The sequence below is a fragment of the Medicago truncatula genome, chromosome 7, assembly GCF_003473485.1.
Source record: "Medicago truncatula cultivar Jemalong A17 chromosome 7, MtrunA17r5.0-ANR, whole genome shotgun sequence".
Classification (NCBI taxonomy): Eukaryota; Viridiplantae; Streptophyta; class Magnoliopsida; order Fabales; family Fabaceae; genus Medicago; species Medicago truncatula.
In genome coordinates this window covers 6,461,129-6,483,416 of record NC_053048.1, presented here as the reverse complement: position 1 = coordinate 6,483,416, position 22,288 = coordinate 6,461,129, and the positions used below count along the sequence as shown (strand labels likewise).

The following is a 22,288-nucleotide window of genomic DNA, read 5'->3' as shown; positions in this document are numbered from 1 at the left end:
TGGAAATTAAACATCAGATTAACCAGATCCAGCATAGTGAGGATGGACAAAATCGTGAAACGAAAGTTCGTATGCGAATTGTCGTTGTGGCTGAAAATGGTGGTTTGATTAGGCTAGGGTCATATGGACGAGTGTTAGGGATCATTGCGGTCAATCCGATTTCGGACCTTCAGAAGTTGGCTCCATTTCTTCATCCAATATAGGTAGAAGGTGTCGCCATTCCAGCTTAAAGCGCCGCAAATGCGATACTCCATTTATTGTGCCAATTAAGGACTTCGCAACAATATGGCATCCACTTCAACTAATCCACAAGTTGTCAAGCTCATGTTTTACTAAACACATTTATATAGTATATGGATTTAACCACTTTCTCTCTTAAATATCTTTCAAATAATACCTATATTTTAGCTACATTGAATTTTTAAACTGTTTTTTTTTTTTATATATTGAATAGCATTAAAAAAATTTAATGCATATATTTTTTATTTTTTTTTGGTACAAATTTAAATGCATATATTATTAAGCTTTATGTTTGGTCAAAAAAAAAGCTTTATGTAGGAAAATGCTAGATTTCCCGAAAAAAAATCTCACGAGATTGTCCCGATAGTACAAAGTGATAATGTGGGCACCACTTTTGTTTATCAATAACCCATGTATTCTTATAAAGAAAACAAATCCAACGGTTGCCAATTCAGAATCCAAGCAATTTGAATGTAAGTGATTCTGAAAGTGAGATTAAACGCTTAAAAGAAGTGGTTTTTGATCTAGAATATGAGAAAAATTATATTATAAAACAACTGCAGGGAAAAAAGCGCAAACCAAAAGTTTATGATTAGCTAGAAGAACTACAAGAATTGAGAGAAACCACATATGGTCTGAATACCTCAATGACAGTTATGACATAAGTGAATTGTCAAACAAATGAAATGACATAAGGAAGATATAACTCTCACTTTATCGACCGAATTGGTTAGGGAAGTGAATCTTTTGGCATATGATTAAGTCTTTCTCTTTGGTATATATATGGAATGGATGGGGTGGGGAAGACTCTGCTTGCAACACTTGTGGAGACCGAAGTAAACAGGAAAGGATATAATGTGGTTTGGGTTACTATTTCCCAAAAGTTTAACATCTCAAAATTGCAAGATGATATCGCAAAAAGAATAGGTGTAAAGCTCGACGAAAAAGATGAGAATATTAGAGTAGACAAGCTGTATTCGACACAGAAGGAAAAAGTAGTTCTTATTTTGGATGATGTTTGGAGGTACATCGATTTTCAGAAAGCTGGAATTCAGCCAAGAACGAATGGCATTAAACTCATTCTGACAACTCGTTTGAAACACGTGTGTCAACAAATGGATTTTGTACCAAATCATATGCTACCGATTATGCCTCTCAATAGCTATGATGGTGATGGTTGAAAATTGTTTATGGCAAAACTCGGACATGAAGGAACACCCAGGACACTTCCCACATGAAGTAAACAATATTGCAAGATGTATTGTAATGCGATGTGAGGGTTTACCGCTTGGAATCAATGTGGTTGTCATAACCATGAAAGGCATTCATGATCAAAGGAGACATACATTAACAAATTTGAAATGGGACAAGAGTTAGTGGCGAAATGTTTTGATAATTTGAAGGAAAGGGGATCGCATAATTGTTTTTTGTTTTGTGCATTATTATCTACTATTATCTAATATTGACTGATGTCACAAAGATGAGTTAATCATGAAACTAGTTAAATATGCATTGATAAATGGAAATATGGGTTTGGAACAAATATTTGATGAAGGAAATACGATGTTGAATAAATTCAATACCAATTATTTGATTACTTACTACAATCCATTCTTATGTATTCACACATGACTTGATTATAAACATGGCATCTAATGCATTCAAGCATCGCTTGATGATAGACATGGCATCTTATGTATTCACGCATTACATTGGTTATAAATCAACTTTCTTTCGGTCAATATTCGATCTATCCTATAATAAAAGACAAACTTGACGTCTCTTATATCCTTAATACTAAAGGATGTGATTCACTGAAATATGTGCCCCATTGGGAGAACTACAATAATCGTCAAAATTAGTAATTTCAAGCTCTTCCCTTGAAGAAGCACCACACGCTTGGAAAAAAGCAAGATTTAAAATGACTCGATCTCTCCCAAAATATGAGTTTGAATTTGGAATTAGTGTCATTTCTATCCAATTTGATAAAAATGTAATAACTCAATCTCCTTATGCCCTACTATGATTACAGTCAAAGATGTTTAGAGGATGAATATGTTTTAATTTGAATGTAAGCATTACTGTGTTGTAAAACTTACTTGTCTATATTATTGTCCCACATATTATGCCGTTACATAGAGAAATATCATCATTGATTTTGCTATATTATTGGTGACATTTAAAAAGATAAGTATAATTTGTTTTTTTTTTTACAAGTTAAGTATAGTTTTTACAATATGAAAGTGTAAAATAACTATACTTTCTAGTGTTCAGACGAGCACTCCGTGTTAGTATGTTTGCTTTTATTGCTACGCGAACGCGTATAAATTATAAGCAATGTTTTTTATGAAATTTTCTTTTTGATTAAAATTATTTTTGAAATTTTGTTTTTTATTAAAATTATATGTATAAATGTTTGTGACATTTAAATAGTAACAAACTATTTTATCTTTTATCAATAATATGACAAATATAATAAAAAAATTTATCTTTTTCGATAACATCAATAATATAGCATTCTTAAAAATAAAAAAATTATTTAAAGGTATATCTGGAATAATAAAAAATCAAACCCAAAAAAATCATGTATTCTCTTTATATACTATTATAAATATTTTGAAAAATAATTTAAATTTTGAATAAAAATCTAAATAATTTAAATTGAAATCAAAATCTTCTAAAAACTACTATTCCTAATTTATATGCTATAATGAAATAAATAGTGGACAGACGGAAACTTTGTGCCCGTTTGACAATAGTAGATAAATAATATATATATATATATATATATATATATATATATATATATATATAAAGGGATACACCCATTTAGTCTGGATTTGTTTACAAATTTACCCCTTCATTTAAACTATTTAACTTTTTTATAATATTATTTAAATTATTAATTAAATAATTAATTAAATTTCATTAAGATGTGAACAATCCACGGCAGTAGGGATAAATAATCCACAATAATTTGAACAATATTTGACACTATGAAAATACTTTTTTTTTTTACAAGACACTATGAAAAAACTTATTTTAATCTTATTTGTCAAAAATATTTTATTCTCGTTCTATATAATATTAAGTACAACAAAAACACGGATAGACTTATTTTCATATTTAATACATTAGTACCCGTCTTTCTATTAGTAATATATAACTTTTGTCAAAAAAAAAATTAATAATATATAAATGTAATAGGGGTTGGAATTTAAAATCATTTCCATATCTCAAATATATATAATAGTTATTTTCACATAATAATCATGATTCTAAGAGTTATGTTTAATACATAAAGAATGAGAAAATAACGATTTCTATTACAATATATATAAGTAGTTTCATTCATGAAGGTATATTCTAAGTGACTTACATGTATGACTTCAAAAATCATATTTAATACATGAAAATAAAGGAGAATCAATTATATATGATTTACCTACTATTGAAAATTGGATTTTTATTTAACCTATTGGTATATTAATTAGTTTTATTTTAATCCTTTCTTTCGTTTAAAATCTTAGCTTTTAAATTTAAAATAAAAATTAAAACTCTCAATTTTAGATTAAATGCAAAATTCAATTCTCGACTATCCATGGTTTTTTTACAAAGGAGCATCCAAGGTTGAACTCTCTTTTGAACAACACATGATAAATTTTACTTACATTCTGACTTAATATAAGACTATCATAGTCTCTTTCATCTAAAAATTGGACGGATAAGATAAAACCATAAATTTTTATATAACTCTTAAATTTGAAGATATCAACTCCATGAATCAAGGATTGAATTTCGACTATGAGAGATCCTCATATTTTATGTTTGATACGCCAGAAATAAGATTATAGAGAAAATTTGTAGAAAATTGTACAAAATTTCAATTTTGTAGTGTCTTGAACCTCTTAATTTATCTTTATTTTATCTCTCTATCTTTTTGTGCCCAAAAAAGTCATGATAATAACTTTTTCGTGTGTAACGGGATTGTTAATTACTCATTGATTTTTTTCAGGCCATTTACCATTTAGTGATTCATATGAATCACTAATCTTTCTTTCATGAGGTTTTTTTTTCCATTTTTCATATGGTTATGGAGAAAAACTTTTACTAATATTATCATTATTATCAACATTGCTATCTATTTTCATAATTATAAATTACTTTGTAAAATAAAATTGTCATAAATTATAAGTCATTTTATAATACCAATCAAACATAATTTTTTCTTTTATATCATACATGTAGCTTAACGGCTAGAGAAATTCACCTTAAAAAGTAAATAGGGGGTCCGAGGTTCGTACCCGGACCCCTGCATATATTATACATCATCCCTTAACAAGTGAGTTAAGCTCTCGGGAACTTCATATCATACAATTTATTATTTATTACATCTTTTTTACAATTCTTTATTTTTATCTTTTTTATGTCATTAATGAATGATACTCTTATAAAATAATAAAATAACTCATCATTTCTCTTTCTTATCAAAAATCAGTTAATATATTCTTAATGGGTGTGTCGAGTATGGGAGTTGGAATCCTCCCCATTTTTCCTCTCGTGTTATTATAGTTTTGAAGAGTTTTCAAGTGTCTATTAAAATAATTAAACTCATCAGATGTCATATTATTTTATGGGTCATGCTAACCAGTGCCTCCGGGGCACGGGTTAAGCATATAAAAAAAGGAAATTCTTACCATAAAAGGAAGTTTTGTTGACTTATTTATGGATTAATTAAATAATTTTCAATGCAATAATTAACATATAATTTCCCTTTTTATTATCCTTAACCAGTGCCCCGGGGGCATCGGTTAGCATTTCCCTTATTTTATTTCTATTCTCAAAACTTTGATAATGAAAATTAATTTTTAGTAAAAAGTTAATTTTATAACAATAGAATAGTTATAAATGAAGAACAAGAATAATACTTTATTAAATTTTACTAAGAATAGAATATCATTGTTAGTCCATGTTAATATTAGATGACAATTTTTTTTAAGGATATTAGATGACATTATTCTTAATTTGTGTAAAAATAACTAAAATGACTTGCAACTTGGTGCATTAAAGTCAACTCTACTAATTGGATGCCTTTTCGTGCATACATTTCTAAATTTCACTAACAGAATAAATTAAAATGCAGAAAATATTAACAAATAATTGAACAGGTACAATGCAAGTTCCACCCATGAATTTGTCAAAAAAAAAGTTCAACCCATTAAAAAATTGTTAAGCCAGCCTGTGTCAATCCCTTTAAATTAAATCAAACAATTCTTTCTTTCAGGGGTTGAGAGCAAAGAAGAAAGGAATATAGGGACAGCAAGATTTTGGAAGGGCTTTTTGGTATATATATATATTCTTTCTTCTTTTCTCTTTTCAAGTGAAATTTAGGTTTATGATGGTACATAAAACCTATCTACTAATATTTATTCTTTTCTTCTTCTTTTTAGTCAGGTACCAAAATGGTTAATGTTGAGCTTCTTGAGAATATGTTTTTCTATATAAACATTATCTTTCAACATAATTCACTTGTATTGTCCATCTTTCTACTTATTATCTTGTTACAAACATTAAATTTAACCAACATAGCAGTTGAATATCTTCATGTTATATCTGTGAACAAACGCCCAAGATTTTACATAAATTGTACATTTTTAGCTATATAATTCAAAGTCTACGTACCTCCAAACTAATTTGATCATTTCTCATTAAGTTGATGATTTTTCCATTAAAGTGATATCATCAACATAATTCTTTGTTCCGTTTAAATATGTAAGCATTATTGACGTCCTATCTAATTGGACGGTTATATTTTAATTTCGGTAAATTTGAAGTTATAAATTAAAAATTAAATCGGTTATTGACGTCCTATCTAATTGCATGAGTGAAGGGATTTCACTATTGTGGTAAAAATAATTTATTTATTTTCTGATGCAGCTTTTAGAAAGGAACAATAAGAATTACTATATGCTTATATACAGATATTAGAATTAAGCTTTCTATATATGTGTAGGAAATATACATGGGTGATTACTATTGGGACCAAGTTATAAAAGAAGAAAATGGTAGATGGAAGTGCAAACTCTGTAATGGTAGCTTTAGTGGAGTTGCTTCAAGAATTAAAGCACACCTAGATCACATAAAAGGAGGAGGCATTGAACCATGCCCCTATGGAGGAGTTCACAGCCATACAGCATCCACTTCAAGTAATCTATTTGAAGATCATCAAGGTAAATTTGAAACAGTTTTACTAATACTATGAAACTTTATTTTTATTTTTAAACAAGCCAAAATAAAATTAATAAGAAACCATAATCTATCCGGTACAAGGTGTGTCTGAGAGATTATCCAAAGATACAATCAGTCAGACAACAAAAGCGTCAAGCGTCAAGCAAAAGCTAAATTACAAACATCAAACAAAGACGGGGATTAAACCTCCAAAACTGATAATCAAAATCAAAGGTAACATGTTTTGATTTCAACCACCATTATTTGAAGCTTAATTCTCTCAAGTAAAGTTTGCGTTGATTCCACCTTTTGCTGGAAAATTTGACCATTACGTTCTTTTCAAATAGACCAAACTGTAAAAGCACATAAAACAGACATCATAAACGATAATGAGTGACTTTAACATATTGGCTAAGGAAACAAAAATAAAAATATTATGTTGAAAAACAATGAATTTAACTTTTTAAAAATTGTAATTTACAATGCAAACCTACTACTTTTGTCAAACTTAACAAGTCCTCTAAAAAACTATTATAACCATTTACCCTTAGAAATTTTAATATTTTTCTTAAGTTATGTATTAATGGGTTTATATAACATTACCAATCGGAGCACTGATCATTTAATTATATGTTATGTATTAAAAAATACATTTAAAATGGAGCAGGTGTCAATATGGGCAATTGTAATCAAAGTGTTTTTAAAAGTGATATTGATCACTTAAAACAACTAGTTCTTAATCTAGAATGTGAGGAACATGATGTTACAGAACAACTGCAACTGTTGGAGTCTAGGGGCATAAAACGCAAACCAAAAGTTGATGAATGGCTGGAGGAAATGCAAGAATTGAAAGAATGTGTGGATGATATGAATAATTTAAATGACATTGAGGTAAATAAATTGATCAAAGATATGAAACGACACAAGAAAGAAAAGCCTCTCATTTTGTCGACTGAATTTGTTGGAGAAACATTATACATAAATATCGACCAAGTGTTGAGACTTCTAGAGGAAGACGATGTATTTGTTATTGGTATCCATGGAATGGGAGGAGTGGGAAAAACTTTACTTGCAACTCTTGTGGAGAATGAAGTAAAAAGGAAAGGAACTTTCGACAATGTGTTTTTGATCAACGTTTCTTCCAATTTCAGCTTATCAAAACTTCAATTTGATATTGCAAAAAGAATAGGTGTAAAACTTGAAGATGATGAAGAAGAAGGAGAACAAGATGAGAGAGTTAGGGCAAAAACTTTGTCTTTGGCGTTGGAGACAAAGGGAAATTCAATTCTTATTCTAGACGATGTTTGGAAATACATTGATTTGCAAAAGGTGGGAATTCCTCTAAATGTGAATGTAATTAAAGTGATTCTAACAACTCGTTTGAAACATGTGTGTCACGAGATGGATTGTATGCCAGATCATATGATACAAATGCTACCTCTCTACCATGAAGATTGGGAGTTGTTTATGCTAAAACTCGGACATGATGCACCACTTCCATATGAAGTAGACAAGATTGCGAGAAGTATTGTACAAAGATGCGAGGGTCTACCGCTTGGAATCAATGTAATGTCAAGAACCATGAAAGAGCATGATGATATTCATCAGTGGAAAAATGAATGGAATAAACTTGAGCAGTTGGAAATGGGAGATCATGAGATGGGAGAAGTTTTCAAGGTATTAAAACGCAGTTATGATAATTTGATTGATAAAAACTTGCAAAACTGCTTTTTGTATTGTGCACTATTATCTAGCCCTTCAATACGCAATAAAAAAGAGTTGATCTTGAAGATTGTTGACAATGGAGTGATAAATGAAAATAGGTGTTTGGAGGAAATATTTAATGAAGGGAATACCGTATTGGATAAACTCGAATCTCATTCTTTGATAAATGACATGTTTGGAGGAAGTGTGGTATCTACACATCGCTTGATGATAGATATGGCATGTTATATTTTTAAAGAGAGTGGGAGGAATGTTATGGTGAAATTAAATAGCAGATTGACAAAGATATCACTCGTGCAAGAATTGAAAACTGATTTAGAGTTGGTTCATATGTATGATTGTGATATAGAAGAAATCTCAGAGGACATGTCACCATATTGTCCGATGATATCCACTATGATCATAAATGAATCGTCAATTAGACATGTTCCAGAGAGTTTTTTCAAGTATATGAATAGTGTATCAATACTAGATCTATCCTGTAATAGAAAACTTGAATCTTTGCCAAATTCTATGACTAAGTTGAGGTCTCTTATTTCTTTGTTACTAACAGGATGTAATACACTAAAAAAAATTCCCCCGTTGGGAGAGCTACAAGCATTGTCAAGATTGGTCATTACATTTTGTGCCATTGAGGAAGTACCACAAGGTTTGGAAAACCTAATCAACTTGAAATGGCTTGATCTATCAAGAAACAATAATTTGACTATGAAATCAGGGTTTGTGCTATCTAATTTGAGCAAAATGCAATACCTCGACCTCCGATGTCCTGGTGTTGTGATTACTGTTGAAGATGTTCAAGGGATGAATAAGTTGGAATATTTTGGAGGTGCATTACTTGTCGATTACTACTCCCAAAAAGTACTCGACATAAGTTTTATGCTAAAAAAATATCATCTCATTTTAGGAAAAATGTATGATGAAGAAGGTAATTGGTGGGATTCTTATAATTTGAAAAGTATTGTTCCATGTGATCCTAAAACTAAGACTATACATTTTGGATACTGTGAACAGTTATCTCATTTTTCCCATATACTGCCTAAAGACCTTATAGATCTATATATATGTCAAAATGTTCATTGGGGTTGCTTGTGTGATACTTTGTCATATAATGATTCTTCTTCCTTGAAGAAGCTCAACATTTCCACATGCAGACAATTGAAGTATGTGTTTTGCTTATACCATTCTTGTTCCTTTTGCACCAAGATTCACAACCTTGAAGTTTTGGAACTTCAAAGTTTGGAAAGTTTAACTGTTTTATGTAAAGATGTTGTTGATGTTAGACAATATTTGTCACCAAGTGGTATATTCTCTTGTCTCAAAGAATTTTCTGTTTATAATTGTAATTTATTAGAGAATTTGTTTACACCAAGGTTAGTTCAACAACTTCAAAATCTGGAGACAATAATCATAAGGTATTGTGGCTCAATGAAAGAGATACTTGTTGCGAGCAACACCGATGACGATGATAGTTTAAGCATTGCATTTCCCAAGTTGACCAGTTTAGAGTTGGGAGATTTACCACAACTGAAGATTGTGTGCAAAGGGAGTACATCCATGTCACTTCCTAAGTTGACCAATTTGGAGTTGGGAGATTTACCACAATTGAAGATTTTCTGCAAAGGGAGTATATCTTGTGAGTCTTTACCAACATTGAACATCTATGGTTGTCAAAATTTAGATATGTACTCAACAATAATAATCCAAGATGTTGAAATTCCTTACTATAGATTTTGTTGTTAAAATTTAGAAGTTGTAATGTTTATTTACATTTTTTATGATGAACTTTGTATGATATGTACCATGTGAAAAAATGCATGTGTGAGCTTTTTTACTCTTGTGATGCACATAGAAGAATCTATAATCACTTGGTTTGGAGATGGCTTGACGAGAGCACATTTCGCAACTCATTGTTGAAAGTGATTCTAAAATCTTGATTGACATGGTTGCAGAAAACTGCAAGTTTAGTGGCTCCCATATTGGTGCACAAACTCCTGACTTTCGATTGGCGAGTCCAATTTCGTCATACTTGGAAGGAGGGTAATCGATGTGTTGGTTGGTTGGCTAACTTTAGCTTTTATGTATCATAATGGAGAATCCGTCCAGTGAACTCCGTAGACTTCTTTTTTATGACATCTCTAGCACTTCTATGTTTAGGAATGTTAGGCTAGTTTCTTAGTTTTCTTTTGGGCCTTTGGTCGGCAATAGTATAGTAGTATAACTCCACCTAAACACCTCTTTCTCTCTACGTGTTTTGTTTTTAAGAAACTAAAAAAATCGTCGTCCTTCCGTCTTTGACGGAAATCATGGTCAAGTGATTGTTATAATAGCCAATTTCCGTTAAATTAAACCAATCTATACAAACGCATCACACTTCATCACTTAATAAGAGACATAGAGATTCCTTAAAAAATAAACAGTGAGAGAGAGATAGATAGAGATGATATAATAAGAGTTTGCTACTGCTGTTTCAGAAATACCTTAATGGTACATTCTCTTCTATTCTCTTTTCTAATGAAATTTGGTTTATATTGTTCAAAAAAAAAAAAAAAAAATTGGTTTATGATCATCTATATACTCTACAATAGTATTTAGTATTTAATGCTAAATTAGGGTGTGGAATAAAACTAAATAAAATAATTCATTTAACTATCATTTGCCTAATTTACGTGGAGCTATTTATCGCATAGTAAATTTTACTTGGGGAGGTTTCAATTCTTTTCCCCTCTTTTTGATGTAGATGTGAGTTGATCATTGATCTTCCTAACACCAACGTTTTTGGTAGAAGGTGTGTCTCGAAGTTGGACCTGTGTAAGTTTCCAGCACATACATATTGATTATATTGAATTATATCATTTTCTCAAAATTTTATTGATGTTATGTGTGTTTTGTCCCTCGTCTCTGAAGCATGGCGCCTCTAGTTTGAAGTTGTCGATGTGTGACACATGTACGACGCTTGCCAGACAAGCGTCCCAATTTTTCTTATTTTTTCTTTGACACACTTTTACACCCCTTAGACACTTCGCATATATTCTACGAGGCTTAAAGATGTGTGGAACTAGGGACAATCAATGAAGGGGGTAGGGGTTGAAGACATTAAATCGATAATATCATTTTTAACTTTTTAGTATAGTAGATGGATGAATGAGGTGAAAAATTGTCATATTTTGGTTTAACAATGTGACAAAAATTTAATTGAAAAACGTTTAACATGGACATATATTAGTTTAAAATATTAACAAACTCTGAGACTAATTTGAGAGTGTCTCACAAGGATATGACCGATTTGGCGATTTACTCATTTTTTTAAATTAGCAGCGTCCATGTGAGAGTTTGTGCTTGATAGGTGTCTTATGTTTTATTTATATGCTTCATAGCGATTGATATTCTATTCCTGTTGTGTGCAACATGTTAAATGATCTATTATTAGTTTGTTCCGAAGGCTTGTAGATTTATGTTGCTACTATGTGCAATTGTGCATCATGTAGTACAATAGAGATAGTTAGATTAGATTGTACTCTCTAAATCCAACTGTTTCTACTGCTGCTAAAGCTTCTGAATCATACCAAAACCTGCTATTGATATAATAGATAATAACTTGCTAAAAGACAGACATTCGCATTTCTATTGCGTTTAGTGTGTTTATTTATCATATTTTGTATGAACATTCATTTTAATTTCAAATACCAATATCAAAATCTTGTAGCTGATTTGGTCATGGATGGGGAGAAACACAACCACTGCTGGATTCATGTTACAAAAGTAGAAAACGGTCGTGAATGGATATGCAAGCATTGTAATCTTAAGTTCAATGGAGATGCTTCGAGAATTGAAGCAGACCTAGGGCGGGGTGGCATTGAAGCGCACCGGAGTAGCAAAGTAGGAGAAGACATTAGGCGATGCTCCTATCATCCTGTGGCTGGTAATGAAGGAGTTCACAACAATATGGCATCCACTTCAAGTAATCCACCAGAAGCTGTGAATAGATCAATTCATTCAATACAAGTTCAAGGTAAATGAAAAGCAGTTTTTACCGGTACTCCTTTCCAGATTAGATGTGTTAATTGATTATGATTTATCTCTTGTTACTTGTTTTACTAAATTGTCACGATTTAATTATTGAAATAATCAACTTTGAGATGATAAAATTATCAAAAAAGGAAAACAGTTTTCTTTACACATGCAATATAAACGATTATGTTTTAAAGTTAACTCTTAACCCTTTTATTCTTGGGTAAAAGGGTCCTGGTAATCTAGAGTACCAAATTTACGTTGTATTGTTTCAACTGTTAAATAATTTAACATCACAAAAACAATGGAACAGGTGTGAACAGGAGCGGTTGTAATAGAAGTGTTTTTGGAAATGAGGTTAATCACTTAAAACAATTGGTTTTTGATCTAGAATGTGAGGAAAATTATATTACAAAACAACTTCAACGATTAAAGTCTCATGGAAAAAAGCGCAAGCAAGAAGTTGATATATGGCTAGAAGAGTTACTAGAAATTAAAGAAAGAGTGGATGCTATGAATAACTTGAATGACACTCATGATATATATGAGTTATTCAAAGATATGAAACGACACAAGGAAGAAAAACCTCTCACTTTGTCGACAGAATTTGTTGGGAAAGCATTAGACTTTAATATCAGGAAAGTGCTTAAACTTCTAGAGGATGACCAAGTTTTTGTTATTGGTATATATGGAATGGGGGGAGTGGGAAAAACTTTACTTGCAACTCTCGTCGAGAATGAAGTAAAAAGGAAACCACCTTTCATAGATGTGTTTTGGGTTACTGTTTCCCCCAATTTCAAAATCTTAGAATTGCAACACGATATCGCAAAAAGAATTGGTGTGAAGCTTGATGAAGACGATGAGAAAATTGGAGCAGATAACTTGTCATCGGCACTGCAGAAAAAGCGAAAATCAGTTATTATTTTGGATGATGTTTGGAAATACATTGATTTGGAAAAGGTGGGAATTCATACAAAGGTGAATGGTATTAAAGTAATTCTGACAACTCGTTTGAAACTTGTGTGTCAACAGATGGATTGTATGCCAAATCATATGATAAATATGAAACCTCTTGATGGTGTCAATGAAGATTGGGAGTTATTTAAGGTCAAACTTGGACACAGAGGAACTCCTGCCACACTCTCGCCTGAAATTGAAAATATTGCGAGACATATTGTATCCCGATGTGAGGGTTTACCACTTGGAATCAGTGTGATCGCTAGAACCATGAAAGGGATTGATGACATTCATCAATGGAAACATTCATTAAATGAACTTAACAAATTGGAAATGGGACAAGAGGTGGTTGAAGAAGTCTTCAAGGTATTAAGACGTAGTTATGATAATTTGATAGAAGAAGACTTGCAGAACTGTTTTTTGTATTGTGCACTATTATCTAATGATGATGAGTTTGACAAAGATGAGTTGATCATGAAGCTTGTTGACAATAAACTGATAAATGGGAATAAGTGTTTGGAAGAAATATTTGATGATGGGAATACCATATTTGATAAGCTCAAAGCCCACAGTCTGATGAGTAGTTCACATTATTCATCTGTATACAATTATCGCTTGGTGATAGACATGGCATGTTATATCATGAAAGAGAGTAAGCGAAATGCTATGGTGAAATTCGGTAACGAATTGACCAAGAGAGCCATTACACAGGAATGGGCAGATGATTTAGAGTTGGTTCATTTGTGGAGTTGTGATATAGAAGAAATTCCAGAGAGCATTGCACCTTATTGTCAGAGGTTGTCCACCTTGGTCATAAATAAATTGTCTATTAGTCATGTTCCAGAGAGTTTTTTCGAATACATAGATAATCTAACAATACTCGATCTATCCAATAATAAAAAACTAGAATCTTTGCCTAACTCTATCACTAAGTTGATATCTCTTGTTTCTTTAGTACTAACAGGATGTCATTCACTTACACATGTGCCCCCAGTGGGAGAACTATGGTCATTGTCAAGATTGGTCATTTCAGACTGTTCCATTAAAGAAGCACCACAAGGCTTGGATAAACTACATTTGAAATGGCTTGATCTATCCCACAATAAGAGCTTGAATTTGGAATTAGGATCTTTGAATTTGAACGAAATGCAATACCTGGATCTCCAAGATACTCTTGCAATGATTACAGTAGAAGATATTCAAAGGATGAATATGTTGGAATGTTTAGGAGTCGCCTTTGACTGTAAACATTACAACCAGTACATGCAGAAAAATCTTGACATGAGTTTTGACCTCAAAACATATCATTTCAGATTTGGAAATGTGTGCGGTGAATCAAAAAGTGTTTGGTGGAATTATATTAATTTGAAAAGATTTGATCCTAGTGATCCTGAAACTAAGACTATACTATTTAGAGATTGTGATCATTTCTCCCACATACTGCCTAAAGACCTTACATATCTCTGTATAGAGAAAAATGGTCATTGGGTTTGCTTATGTGATGCTCTGTCATACAATACTGCTTCTTCTTTGAGGAAAATTGGAGCTTATGATTGCCAACAACTGGAGAGCTTGTTTTGTTTATCTGGTTCTTGTTCCTTTTGCACCAAGATTCACAACCTTGAAGATTTGGAACTTAGAAGTATGGAAAGTTTAATTGTCGTCTGTAAAGATGTTGTTGATGTTAGACAATCTTTAACAAGTGGTATATTCTCTTATCTAAAAACGTTTCATATTTGTGATTGCCATTTGATAGAGAAATTGCTTACACCAAGGTTAGTTCAACAACTTCAAAATCTAGAGACGATATCCGTAAAGTATTGTAATTCAATGAAAGAGATATTTGCAATGAGCAACAATGATGATGATGAAAGTTCCAGCATTACACTTCCGAAGTTGACGACATTGGAGTTGTACAATTTACCACAATTGAAGATTGTTTACAAAGGCAGTATACGCTGTGGATCTTCACCACTAAAACTGGATATCTCCAAGTGTCCAAGTTTAGAAAGGCACCCTACAATTGAAAATGAAGATGTTGACATTCCTTGTTTCTGATCTTTTTCCTTGTATAACATAATATTATGTTACATTTTATATAAATGTCGACCAATGTTTCAATTAACGAATATGTCACTTGTCAAAGGTACAAGCAGAATTCCTTTTCGAGCAAGAACGTATTCATCAATGATAGGATGAAGTTGAGCTGGATTTTGTAACTTTTTTTGAACAAAATAATGAGAAAACGTGAATGTGAGTGGTTTTTTCCCCCTTGTCATGCACACACAGGAACTAACCACAGTCACTTAAGTTTCACGTAGTTTTGCTTTGAAGGCCATATATTCTAGTATTGCTTCATTCCTCTGTTAATTTTTCTCCAAAATACATTATAGTTGAAAACAGATCACAGATATTATCATTCTTGGATTAAATTTACTTGATAAACTAGAGTCCTATGTTGCCTTTTTAAACATTCATGCTTAGTTTAATATACGCCGGTATACTCTAATAATTAATCAGGGATAATGTTTTTGTTGTATTCAACCATTTTGTGCTCAACTTTTTTCTGCATAGAAATTTTTGCACCCTCATCAAGGGGATTCACTAATCTACTTTATGGCTATATATGCAATTGTTCAATAAACTCTGTAGTGTAATATTTACTTGGATTGTGCTCAGAATTAAAAGGGTATAGACTACCTTTACAATGATGCAACCTGAATCTTGTGGGTGCCAATGTCCTTTTTTTTAGGCAATCGTCAATTCATCCAGCAAAATTAAACTTTCAAAGCATGTCACCATTGCCATGGCGCATCATAATTGCATCAGGAACCGTATCAGACGATTTTGTAAACTAGTTACGATTTTGGTATATTGTAACTGCATCAGGAACCGCGTCCCCACTGAACTTTTCCACTGGTTTACTAAATCAAAAAACAAGGACAGATACCCCGTCCTTAAGATACACAGTCAATGGGATATCCTCATCTAGGCTATCAGTATAATCAATTTTCTCACTATCATCTCCCTGGTAATAAGCTTTGTATCAAGAGAAATGGATACTAGCAGTTTTCAAATTGTGACAAAGCTCAAATTCCTTGACTTCATGATACACAGGAACAATTGCAATACTGTGTTGATAATCAAAAGGACAATAGCAAGCTTGGTGAAGTGAATTATGGTGATTCAAAATTCAAAGGAGTTATGATGGAAAATATTGAGAACATAAAGCATTCTCGATTTGTTCATGTTATTTTTATGCATGCGTCGTGCTTATATTCTCTTTATCATTTCAATAGGGTCCCCAAAAGGACACATAAAACACTTGTAGCTTCAACGTTTTCTTATATATACTGGGAAAGGCATGTTTTCTTACATACCTTTGTTGAGGATGAGTTCAAAATATTTTTCTAAGGTTAAAATTTGTTATCATATAAAAAAAAATAGCCAGCTCAAATTTTTTAGAGAGATAAGCTCAATTTTCTATTCATTCACCGGAACCGGCTATAACTCAGATGAACCAGTGGTTTTCTGGTTCGGTCAAGTGTTAAAAAAAGTGTAGATGGTGTTGAATTCCAAGAGTAGTAAACAAATAAAAACCTTCAAATGCAAATTTGCAACATGCTTTCTTTATTATTAGAAAGGAAAAAGACGTGATGTCCTTTATATCACTAACCTACTTTAATGGCTATAGTATTATAATATATATAATTATTTGTTACAATGTAGCAACATTTGTTAAAACAGAATGTAAAATTCCATCAACTAAAAAAGGAAAGCATCAAAGCTTTGAGTTTCATTCCTGTTGTACAGATGGCCAGAAGGGCATTCGAATAATTTTACAATGCCCTGCATCAAACTATACTAGATTAGTTAATAGGAAATCAACTTTTGAAAGCTTGCATTTTATTTTGAAAAGCAGGCTTGAAAGCAAAGTTAATTTACCTGTCAAAAGAATAAATATATGATGTCATGGATGGCAAAACACCAAAAATTAGAGGCCTGTGTTGCACGGGTGCGGGTACGGGATACGGCATTTCTCAAAAAACAAAGGTACGGGTACCTTAGGATATTATTTTTTTAATTTAAAATAACATAGCAAGGAGAAGTGAGAAGTGAGAACAAAAGCTAGTATAGAATAATAAAGGAAGGATTGGCTTTTATAGAATATGAAAAAGGTAGATAAGAAGATACAAGAAAAGGCTCGAGTGCCAGACTTTTCTACTTTTGCAACTATTGGTAGACAAGAAAAAGTGGACATTAAGTAGCAGCAGTTCCAGAGTCAAGTAAATGTTGTTGTGGCTCTAGAACTGTTTGAATTTATAAGAAAACAAAAAAAAAAAAAACTATAATTGCTATTAATTCTCATGAAAAGCCTCATTTTCTCAAGAAAAAAATGGTTATGCGTACCCTGAGAGTACCACCGCCGTACCGTAACCGTACCAAGATTAAAAAACAAAAACAAAAAAATCGGTACATCATGGGTGCGTACTGTACGAGTACCATACAAGTACCAGTACCCGGTACAGGTACGTTTTGCAAATTGGAGTACCCGTGCTTCAGAGATTAGAGCGTTCAACATATGATGTTATAAAGATCAAAACACCAAAAATTGTGCAATGCCAGAGAATTCAACATAGTTAGTTAATCACAATTGTTTCTAAAACTAACAAACCATTGACAACATTTTATACAAGAAAACAAAGAAATACCTCAAGGTTAAGATACCAGATGCACTGAATACCATGTGCTACCATGTCATACCAAAAATAGCTGATATGCCTTTCTACTAATTCTTAACTCTTGTTACTACTATTTTCAGATAACCTGCTCCAAGGAAAAACCTTCAATCTTATGTTCCCCTTCATCCAGATCATTTGACTCTAAATCGAGTTTTTCACTATTAGAAAATCGACTGTTCATCCTTCTGTTCCTTAAAATCACTTCCGATTCCTTCATCAACTTGATGTATCTCTTCCTCACACTCAATAGAGGATGATTCTCGATAGCCAATTCATTGCAATAAGCTTCTTTAAGAATGACGGTACATGTTTTATTCCTCATAGACATGTAAAACATATGGGGATGCCGCTCAAATGCTCTGTGCACTTTCTGTGGAAAGCCAAAATACTTCTTGAGGCAAAGGAGTTTTCTTCTCTCTGCTGAATGATCGATAAATAGAGAAAGAAGTTCGTGAAGAACACCAATAAGTCTTTTCTCTGCTATGTCACTGTTTGGATCCAAATTCGAGAAATCATCATATGGTGAAATATAAGGTAGCTTCTGAAACTCATGAAGCCAATTTTCGATCTTAGTTTTCATCCTTAAAGCCTTCGATGGAAAAAAAGGAAATTCAATCGCTTCCGTCTGTGAACCGTCATAGTACATACCTTTTTTCATGGCATTTTCCTCCATTACCGAATAAACCCTCTCTCTGCTTTCAATAGCCAACCCCTTCAGTCCATCTTCCATCTCTACAAACCTGAAAGAATCATCGAGATTTTGTTCATGGTGCTGCAAAAAATCGTGAGGTAACCCCAAATACCATTGCATCCCCTGAATTATCTTCAAAGGTAAAACATTCTCTTTCGTCATCAATATCATCTTCTTCAACCTGGATCTTAATTCCTCTCTACTTTCTTCATATACTCTTTTCTCATCCCTGTCAATCTCAGCAGCTTCAGGTGTCAATCTAAACCAAGGATGATTATACTTAGGACCTGTAAACTCTTCAAAAATGGATGGATATTGCCTCAAAAATCTTGCAACCTTCATAGGCACATCTAACTGCAATCCCCTCTTTGACACTGAAGAGATAGGGATGCACCCATTGGGATCTTGGGCAATGCAGTTTTTTAGGGCAATTACGGGCTTGAGCTGAATAGAGTGGTGAATGTGCTCAATCGAGTCATAGTATGAATCTTTTTTCCATTTCATGTACACATTAACATAATTAAACCTCTGAATGTGCGAGAAAGGAAGACAAGGGATCTTGTAACTAAATGGTGAGATTGATTCTTCAATAGGTCTGAGCGCCTTTCTAATTGTTTTGGCTGCAGATTTCTCAAAGTTGAATAGCATCGAGTAAAAAAAAAAAACTTCAATGCAGCAGTTTCCAGTAAAATGAAGGTGGAAGGTTGAAAAATATTTAGGTTTTGATATACAATTACTTTCAAGAGAGATCAGTATTGACAACAAGTAGATACAATTGACCTGTACAAGATTAAAGGACAACTCAGCCAAAAACATTACAAAAGAATATCTTGTTAAAACAATAAAATCAAATAAAAAAATCATTCAAAGTTTAAACAAAAGACAGCTAGATTGGCATAGCTAACTAGCAAGATACACAGACCAAACCAGAGCTTCACAAAATGCAAATTTCCAGTGTATTGGCCAACCATGATTCACACCAACAAATAAAATAACAAGCAAATAGAACCAAAAAAAAACCTATTCCAAAATCAATAGAAAACAAAATAACCATATGGTTAGGACTTCAATTTACTCCAAAACCAAAACAGTGGCCACAGCATATGAGATCAAGTTTGTACTGCCATCAAAGATGAATGCTAACAATTGGCGTTAAGGCTTATTAATAACATATGCAACAACCTGATAGGAACTGATATCAAAATATAAACTAATAGTAAGATTACAATACAATCCCAAGAAATTCGAGAGTCTTGGTTCTCTCCCCTCCAAGTATTCGAGAGCTTGGTCTCTCCCTACCAATCCTTTATCCCAATCCCTGAATACCTTTCTTTTCTTCTGCATCTTATTTATAATACTAAGTCCTATAGCTGTTACATAGAAGTTTAGTAGACAGCAATTACTACACACAAGTAACAGTTACTTATTTATAATATTATTAAATAAACTACTATTATTCCATAACTGCTGCCCTTAGGAGTCCTACTACTAACAATACTCCCCCCCTAAAGATTCACCTTGTCCTCAAGGTGAAGGATAACATAAGTGTCCACCAGGGTCCCATAACTTGAAGTAGAGTGATAGAGCAAGGTGTGAAACATGATAACTAATGCATACATCAGACACTCTCTTCTGGGGAGGAATTTTTGGCAGCAATAGGCACAGCGCCAGTTTGATCAAACCAGAGGATAATCCACCCTTCACCACAAACACGTCTGGATCTGGGGGCCTTGGCGGCGGTGGAGGTAGGCCGCCCAACTCGAGTGAAACCCATCCCTCTCCGATAGTTTTTCTAGGCAATTTCGCCCTCGATTCGAACACACTACTCATACCATGTTCATAAAAGAGTCTGTCGATACCAAGAAATTTGCGCAGATCTGCTTTGGTCTCTTGTTGCTTTTCCACAATGATGACATTCACGGAGGAATTTTCTGCATCCCTTTCTTCTGCGTTCTCTGCCTTTTCCTCATTTTTCTCTTCTGCTGTCTGAATGAGTTCAGAATTTCCTTGATCAGTTTCTTCTGATTGAAGGCTGAATGTGTGAGGCGTCGATAACTCCCATTCCAATCCAGATTCCTCTTCTTCATCAGATATAGGTAGAACGTCTCTATACTCTGGCTTAAAATGCCAAAGTAGTGCAATGTGAAACGCTCGCCAACTCGCATGCAGATGGCATCGACTCCACCACTGCCACCATACGAGAGCACGGTTTCGCAAGGCTTTCACCGCCTCCAGCAACTTCTCACCCTCCTGTGTTCCCACGACATCAAAATGTTTCTCAATACAAATCAACCACCAATAAGCGTCACTGCTGCCATCAAATTGTGGCATGTCCATTTTCCCTCTACTGTGAATTTCTTGCCCTGGATCAGAACTGCTCTGATACCAGTTGATAGGAACTGATATCAAAATATAAACTAATAGTAAGATTACAATACAATCCCAAGAAATTCGAGAGTCTTGGTTCTCTCCCCTCCAAGTATTCGAGAGCTTGGTCTCTCCCTACCAATCCTTTATCCCAATCCCTGAATACCTTTCTTTTCTTCTGCATCTTATTTATAATATTAAGTCCTATAGCTGTTACATAGAAGTTTAGTAGACAGCAATTACTACACACAAGTAACAGTTACTTATTTATAATATTATTAAATAAACTACTATTATTCCATAACTGCTGCCCTTAGGAGTCCTATTACTAACACAACCACAATCAAAATCAAATATCAATGAGTGCTATTTGATAACCACTACTACGTAAACACATGAGGGTTGGATTTTACTGGTTAAGGCTCAAATGACCGAAGCAAAAGGATTTCCAGGTTCTACACCTATGGCTGGTGGTTTTCAAAAACTGACAGTAACTATATCGATGATTCAGCCGTGTAATTGAAATTGGTTTGTGTGTGAACAAGGAGTGTCAATTTATCTCTCAGCCGTTGCTATCTCAATGAACTATCTAGTAGTCCAAAATCCAACACCCAAAATAACAAAAAAAAAAAAAATCTATTTCTAGAACAAAGAACCCATAAAAAATCCTACAAACTCATTTGAAAACATATGCTCAATGAGTTCTAAAAAAAACAAGGATATAAACCCAAATTTAAACCCAAAACTTAAACACATAAATATTGAATTTTTAGGATTATGAAGATTTGCAGAGTGAAAAACAAAGGAACAATGATGACTAACATTAAGGCATTTAATCAAACAGGTTTAGTGTACGCAGCGAAATAGGGAAATATTGAGTTCAAATTCCTCTGATTTCAAAAGTAGAACAAATTCAAAACGAAAAGGGTTACTTAGATTATGCAGATTAGAATATTGATAAACCCTTTATCACTATTTACTTGGCGTCGCAAATGAACATAATACGATTAGTTTAAGGGATTGGATTTGGGAAAATTTGTTGACAATAAGATGCTTAAGAATAAAAGCCGTACCTCAACGGTGATCGGAGAAGCTTGGTGGCGGTAAGGGCGACGGGGCTAAGCGTTGGAAACACTATCACACAGTTCACAACATGTGCATTTCTTTTTTAACTTTTGGGTTTAAATTTGTGTTAATTTTGTATCATGATGAAGATAATATTTTGATTTTTCTTTTTTTTTAGTGATGAAGTTTATTAATGTTTCGTTTAGATATGAAGATGATGAATTTTTTTTTTAATAAATTATTAAATTGGACTTTATCTTTG

General features: G+C 32.8%; 4 protein-coding genes and 1 long non-coding RNA gene across 10 annotated transcripts; 3 read left to right on the top strand and 2 right to left on the bottom strand.

The window, feature by feature from the left end:
* Window positions 1-1,028: 1,028 nt before the first annotated feature.
* LOC120576943 (probable disease resistance protein At1g63360) lies at window positions 1,029-1,421 on the top strand. Its single transcript, XM_039827808.1, has one exon. It carries the CDS (start codon window positions 1,029-1,031, stop codon window positions 1,419-1,421), a length of 393 nt encoding a protein of 130 aa, XP_039683742.1.
* Window positions 1,422-5,492: 4,071 nt separating this feature from the next.
* On the top strand, window positions 5,493-10,071 carry LOC25497661 (probable disease resistance protein At1g61300). 4 transcript variants are annotated; one of them, XM_024771394.2, is made up of 4 exons: window positions 5,493-5,583; window positions 6,254-6,470; window positions 6,571-6,702; window positions 7,136-10,071. In XM_024771394.2, exons 2-4 carry the CDS (start codon window positions 6,263-6,265, stop codon window positions 9,934-9,936), a joined length of 3,141 nt encoding a protein of 1,046 aa, XP_024627162.1. In that variant the 5' UTR covers window positions 5,493-5,583; window positions 6,254-6,262; the 3' UTR covers window positions 9,937-10,071. The 4 variants fall into 4 exon arrangements, with proteins under 4 accessions (XP_024627162.1, XP_024627160.1, XP_024627163.1 ...); XM_024771392.1 differs by having other exon boundaries at window positions 5,546-5,641; XM_024771393.1 differs by lacking the exon at window positions 5,493-5,583 and adding an exon at window positions 5,608-5,694.
* A 1,839-nt stretch (window positions 10,072-11,910) lies between these two features.
* LOC120576942 (probable disease resistance protein At4g27220) lies at window positions 11,911-14,860 on the top strand. The gene is made up of 3 exons (XM_039827807.1): window positions 11,911-12,205; window positions 12,518-14,803; window positions 14,850-14,860. The coding sequence occupies exons 1-3, from the start codon at window positions 11,911-11,913 to the stop codon at window positions 14,858-14,860; spliced, it is 2,592 nt and encodes an 863-aa protein (XP_039683741.1).
* A 21-nt stretch (window positions 14,861-14,881) lies between these two features.
* Window positions 14,882-16,201, bottom strand: LOC120577140 (uncharacterized). The gene is made up of 2 exons (XR_005643194.1): window positions 15,862-16,201; window positions 14,882-15,178 (listed from the first exon to the last, which is right to left on the bottom strand). It is a non-coding gene; the product is annotated as an uncharacterized lncRNA (long non-coding RNA).
* Window positions 16,202-16,799: 598 nt separating this feature from the next.
* Window positions 16,800-22,181, bottom strand: LOC25497660 (protein WHAT'S THIS FACTOR 9, mitochondrial). 3 transcript variants are annotated; one of them, XR_005643132.1, is made up of 3 exons: window positions 22,035-22,181; window positions 17,874-19,374; window positions 16,800-17,020 (listed from the first exon to the last, which is right to left on the bottom strand). XR_005643132.1 is itself a non-coding variant. In XM_039828077.1 (2 exons), the coding sequence occupies exon 2, from the start codon at window positions 19,240-19,242 to the stop codon at window positions 17,980-17,982; it is 1,263 nt and encodes a 420-aa protein (XP_039684011.1). In that variant the 5' UTR covers window positions 19,243-19,374; window positions 22,035-22,181; the 3' UTR covers window positions 17,750-17,979. The 3 variants fall into 3 exon arrangements, 1 of the variants encoding a protein (XP_039684011.1); XR_005643131.1 differs by having other exon boundaries at window positions 16,800-17,010; XM_039828077.1 differs by lacking the exon at window positions 16,800-17,020 and having other exon boundaries at window positions 17,750-19,374.
* Window positions 22,182-22,288: the final 107 nt, after the last annotated feature.